Here is a 5,907-nt window from a genome sequence, read left to right as displayed (position 1 = left end):
GGCGCTCGCAACTGCATAAGGTCACGTGAGCGCGCGGGGCGGACCTATTATTTTACAGTTGGTAGGAAATTTATAATTTTTGCACGGGTGGCGGCCGAAGCCTACTCTTATCGATTTTAGACCACCAAGGGACCTTTAACGAGCGCAACTTGCACACGGGGCCTCCGAGATTTTTCGCCCTTGTCCAAGAAGGCTAGGGGTAGATCTTTCCTACCAGATGATCAGGGGTGTGGCTGAAAGACAGCTGTAAGAAGGAGCCAAGGAGTAGCAGTATAAAGGCAGCAGAAAGAGTCAGGAGCCCAGAGGAGGGGGCGAATGAGGTGAGGGGTGGTACAGAAAGAGGAGACGAAAGCAGACGAGAGCAGAAAATGAGGTGAAAGGGGAAAATTTTAGAGAAGAAAATTCTTCGGTCGCTTCCCAGATTCGAACCTGGGACCTTTGAATGAGAGGCCAACACCTTAACCTCTAGGCCACGAGAGCCCCCCGGGAGAAAATTGTTTTTATAGAGCATCTCGGTCTTTCTGCTGGGATGTTGTAATGTTATCCCTCTCAGCCTGGGTTGCCCCTGACAAGCAGAGTCGAACGCCCGCCTCCTTAATGATTTAAACTGTAACACCAGGCAAGTAATATCACGTATAATAAATAATAAAAAAAAAACAACAACAAAAAAGGTGGCCCATTCTTTGCTAGCTTACCTTTGAAAGCACCCTACACCATGGACTCCCCCCCCCCCCCGTTTCTCGTGAAGCTCTTCGGTTTTAAAATACAGTCAAACCTGCTCTAATGACTACCTGTCCAAGACAATCACTCGTAAAACGACCACTTCACACTCTTCCCACCCCCCCCTTACATTTTTCTCTCTATATATAATTATTAAGCCATTGTTTTATTAAGACGTCCACCTGTCTGAGACAACCATTTTTTCTCCTCCACAATAGGTGACTGTCTTGGACAATTTCGAGAGCACAATGTATTCTTTTTCTCATACCATGAATTATGTATGAAAGTAGTACAAACTAGTCAGTAAATATATCCTGCATCCCTCCCTCTCGTCCTCCCCACCCCCACTCATGTATACCCCAAAAAGCAATTACAAAACAGTCCCCGCTGAAATATTCTTTTTGATTCTCTGTCTGTCTGTCTGACTGCCTGTTTCTCTTTCATATTTCAGTTTTAGTAAGAGTGTTACGGCACATGCAATACAATTATATCATACAAGTGTCGAAGATTAGAGGTGTTACAATACAAGAGACTGACAAACATGAAAAAGAAGGAGGAGAGATAAGGACGGAAGATGTTTGATAGGAATGAAGGAGCAAACCACCCAGAGCACCCGTTAACCACCTGTGCCCCCCCCCTCCCACACAGTTCTCCTATTTCTCCTATTCGAGATTGCACAAGTGAGAAAGACAAAACAAGATGTGATGGTTAAAAAAGTGACGAAGTCAGAGAAAAAAACAACAACACCCCCTCCCAAAAAACCCCAACAAAACAACAACCCCAAAACAAAACAGACATATTGAGAGCAGAGATACTCAAAGTAGGCAGCATTTCGACAGGTATGCCCTAACCAGCTTGCTTGGATGAACCCATCAAAGTCTGTATTATCATGGTTAACTTCCTTAATCTTGTTATACTCACTTCATAAGAAAATGAAAACAATCTAAAAATAGTGATAAAAATAAAAATAGTAATAATAATAATAATACAATAATAAAAAACCCAACATCTGCACGTTTATAGTGCATAACTCTGCAGCATGCTCTGTGCGCTTCAGCTATTATTACTCCAGCACACATAAGAACACTTATTCATAACAAAAAAAATTAAATAATAATAATAATAATAATAATAATGATGGTGATGATGATGATAATGATAATGTGATAACGATGATAATGATAGATGATGATGATGATGATGATGATGATGATGATGATGATGAAGATGATAATAATGTGATAACAATGATAATGATAGATGATGATGATGATAATGATAATAATAATACATGTAATGTTGAAGATGATAATGATTATAACAGCAACAACAATAATAAAGTGATAATAATGATAACAATAATAATAACAGCAATAATAACAATAATAATAATAATAATAATAATAAACCAAACCTGGCAGGAAAAAAGGGGAAGAGAAATATTTTACAATTTGATAAACAATCAACTTTTACGGCGTCCGTAACTGCATGTCTCCCACACGTGTGTCGTGTGTAATACCTGGATGTCATCAAGTTTATTATGTGTGTCTTGGACTTGACAGGTTGGACATTCTGGTAAATCATTGACTTACAGATAAGAAGTCTCACACTGAGTGCTTTCGAACATGCCCGTCTACTGTTTGACAGTACAGTAGTGCCTAATATTAGCCACACATACAGTTCAAATGAACTAGAGAAACTGCTACGGTGCAGAAAGATAACAAGAAAGAAGAGCAGAGGAAGAGAGAGAACAGCATACACAAATCGACTGAACAAATTTGGAACAAATAACACAATGAGAAAAACCGAGCTGATCAAGAAGACAGAAAACAAGAAGGAGTGGGGTATCGTGATCGTCAAATTCTGCTCCAGACCTGACACTTGAAGTAGAATGCTGTGTAACAGTAAAACTGATTCACATCGTTCTGGTTGAATTAACCCTGAAACTATAGTCTTGATTTTTTGAATGTTTAGATCTGGATCTAGACTCTAGATCTTGATACGTCCATTCATTTGAAACTTTTATGAAACCTATCCGCCCAACGGTGTATGCCACCAAAATAAACGTGGTACATGAACAGGGAAAGAAATGAGAAATATCTTTAGGAGTAGGAGCAAACTTATTTTTTACACCTGAAGTCTCTGGCATTATATCCAACAACAATGATTTTGCACTCTCTGTTTGACTTTCTTCCTCTTGTTCTCATTCCCTAGGAGTTCAAGTTCAAAAGTTTCAAATAAAACATGTGACCCCAAGCTTAAAAATGAATGGGAATACATCTTTTCGTCAGCTGCACACGAACACACCACTCAGTAGACCAGCGTTTGTTCGGTACTCACCTATCGCCTGTGTAAAGTGCTCAGTGAATGTGATGAGTAAAAGCGAAACCAGGAAATGCAGTCCTAACTGCCTGAGCAGGACAGCCATCTTGGAAGCTCAGCGTCAAGTCAACGATCTGCGACTGTAGTGACGCTGTGCTGGGAATTTCATACCTGGGCTGTCCCCCTGACCTAGATTAGACGTCACGGACAGGTGATAATTCAGGGACGGTAACCACGGAAATGTTCGTTCTACTATGAACCGGGTTGCATCCCTGGAGCCATTGTGAACAACGGGATTTTCATGATTTCCACGTATAGTCAAACCTGCTCTCACTCGAACGATTACTTATATTTTTATAAGACAACGAACAACCTGTGCAAACAGAAACTGCCCCTTTCTTCCTTTGAGTACATGACATTATAAAGACACTGTGTAAGATGTCCCCCTGTCTAAGACAATCACTTTACTCCTCGACAATGTGTGGCCGTCTCAGACAATTTCAACTGTAGGCCTATTTCTTTTGTATCAATGAACAATACACTGGTTACATTTTTTTCTTCAGTTATTCTTTTCCTCTTCCCATATGGAACCCTCGAGCTAAGTCACAACGTGCCTACAGCTAGTTCCATTCCTGGTTCGATCAAACACATGGCCACAGGAGAACCTGATTTTGCCTGTCTCTTCAGTTTCCCTTTCCTGATTTGCGGTAGGTAGGAGGGATCCCTGGGTGGTATCCCCTGGCTGGGTGTTTAGTTTAGTTTCATTAAGAGTTTTATAGTACTGGCAACACAATAAGGTCATATAAATGCCGAAGATTAAAGGTGTTACAAGAGAGTAACAAACACAAAAAGGAGGGGGAGAGATGAGGACGATAGATGTTTGACAGGTGGGTGTGTGTGGTGTGGTCCCTTGAGCGTGATCAACTAGGTTAGATCCCCTCTGTGGGGTCCCCTGGTGGGGTGGGATCCCCTTGGTGATCCCTCAAGGATTAGGACACAGAACAAGCGAGGTTGGGAATGTTCAAATCGCACAGATCTGACAGAGACTGACACGTTTTTATTGAATGCTCTGTTGACATGCGGTTTCTTAAATGATTAAAATGAATACGTCAATCTAACACGGACAGGTCAAACATGGAAGACTTGAAATCACGCATCCGTCGAAATGTGCCTACGGTCCCGTTTTTTCGTCTTATTTATCTTTGTAAGATATCCCTTGAACTACCAAGGCCTATCCTGACGAACTCGAGCTATCCGCGTTAAACTGTATGTCGATGGGGGCATAAAACATTCACAACCAATAGTCACTCTTCTTCCTCTTCTGTGCCCCTCCCAATAAAAAGAAAAGCTGGATTTCTTGCCTGCCCAGCGGAAGCTCTAATCTGCCAACAGTGCGACTAATTGTTATATTATATTACAATGATTTTCTCTCCCACAAAAAGGGTTCCTGTACACATACAGTATACAGACAAGTCAAACACTAGAAGGCCTAATGCAAGCTTCACTTAACCATCTAATGTGACTGTCGTGGTTTTACCATTCTTGCTCTGACTGAAACCAGAATGGGCCGACCACGCCTCTATAGGTAAACGCTTTCCAAGAAGTAAAATTGTGCGTTTTACCCACTTTTGGTTGAATTTTTAGAAACTTGATTAATTGTCAAATGCTTCAATTGGTTTTCTTCATATGTGCAGACTTGATGTCCTCAAGGTTGAATTTTCTTTGCTCGAAGTTTTGTTGAAATAGGTGCAGAGATGACTGAGTTATTGCCCTTTAGATGGGTCCTCTTTTTAAGACACCCTGATTATGAGCAACCTCTCTAAACCACCTGCTAAAATGAAGAAAATCTGGCTGTGCTACATAATTACGTATGGACACACACACACACATAAATATATATGCTCACAGCTAATTCCTCTTACAGCCAGCACACAAAGAAAAGCAGACTAGGGGGCCTGAGGTAACCACTTATTAGTACAAAAGGCAATACTTTATTGTTGAGTAGAGTTGATGGACAGACGCATAAACACAGCATAGATCTATTATATTCAGTAATACCGCCACAAACAAGAGATACACTGGCATACCAAAATATAAAAAAAACATGACAGAAATGAGAAAGGCAATTCTGAAGCCAGGGTTAGAAAATGAGATGACTTTTACTTATACTGGAATGCATATATTTGAATAACAAGACGATATATGAATCATTTGCATTGCAAGAAAGCTAGGAAATTCTCCATTCCTACAAATGAAGCTTTTCTTCACGGTGTGTTACCAGGTAACTTGTCAACCTATACATATAAAAGAGAGATGACCCAACCATTTAGTTTTAGATTTAGTAAGAGTTTTACAGCACTTGCAAGACAAATAGTTGTATAAGAGCTGAACATTAGAGGTATTACTAGGTGATATGCCTATAGGACTAACATTAAAGCCTTTCTCGAGTTGATGATATGTCTACGGTACCTACGGAACCATTGTGCCGGTCAAAATCAGTGAAGCAGACTCACTTCAAGGATTTTATTTCAATTCAAGGGGTGTGGGAAGGGGGAAGAATTTTTGTTAAACTGCTGGTTAATTATAATTGTTTGACTTCCCATTCAACTGGCAATAACAATAAGTTGCAGTGATACCAGTGAAACAGAAATGCCTATTTTCCCCTTTGCTCTTCATAATATGATGCAAGACATGAACTTTGTTTGCAAAGTGACAGTCATGGATCTTAAGTTATACTCGTATTTACTCAACTATTATGTCAAATAAGAGAAAAACATGGTACAATAAGTCATTTTTAGCTGAGAAACTGCTCGATAAAAGTGGTGGAAGCAGTAAAGATTAATTAAAATAGAAAAGCGGTGGGTT

At 40.1% G+C, this 5,907-nt stretch overlaps 1 protein-coding gene across 1 annotated transcript in view; it reads right to left on the bottom strand.

Moving 5' to 3' along the window:
- Positions 1-3,174, bottom strand: part of LOC101851057 (DEAD-box ATP-dependent RNA helicase 42) — a gene marked incomplete in the record, with an annotated part of 27,836 nt that extends 24,662 nt beyond the window's left edge. The window contains 1 exon segment of the mRNA XM_005102591.3: positions 3,061-3,174. Coding sequence (XP_005102648.2) covers positions 3,061-3,148 — 88 coding nt within the window.
- Positions 3,175-5,907: the final 2,733 nt, after the last annotated feature.

This window comes from Aplysia californica, unplaced genomic scaffold, assembly GCF_000002075.1.
Source record: "Aplysia californica isolate F4 #8 unplaced genomic scaffold, AplCal3.0 scaffold00331, whole genome shotgun sequence".
NCBI lineage: Eukaryota > Metazoa > Mollusca > Gastropoda > Aplysiida > Aplysiidae > Aplysia > Aplysia californica.
The sequence above is the reverse complement of the archived record's forward strand: the minus strand, read 5'-3'. Positions and strand labels throughout refer to the sequence as shown.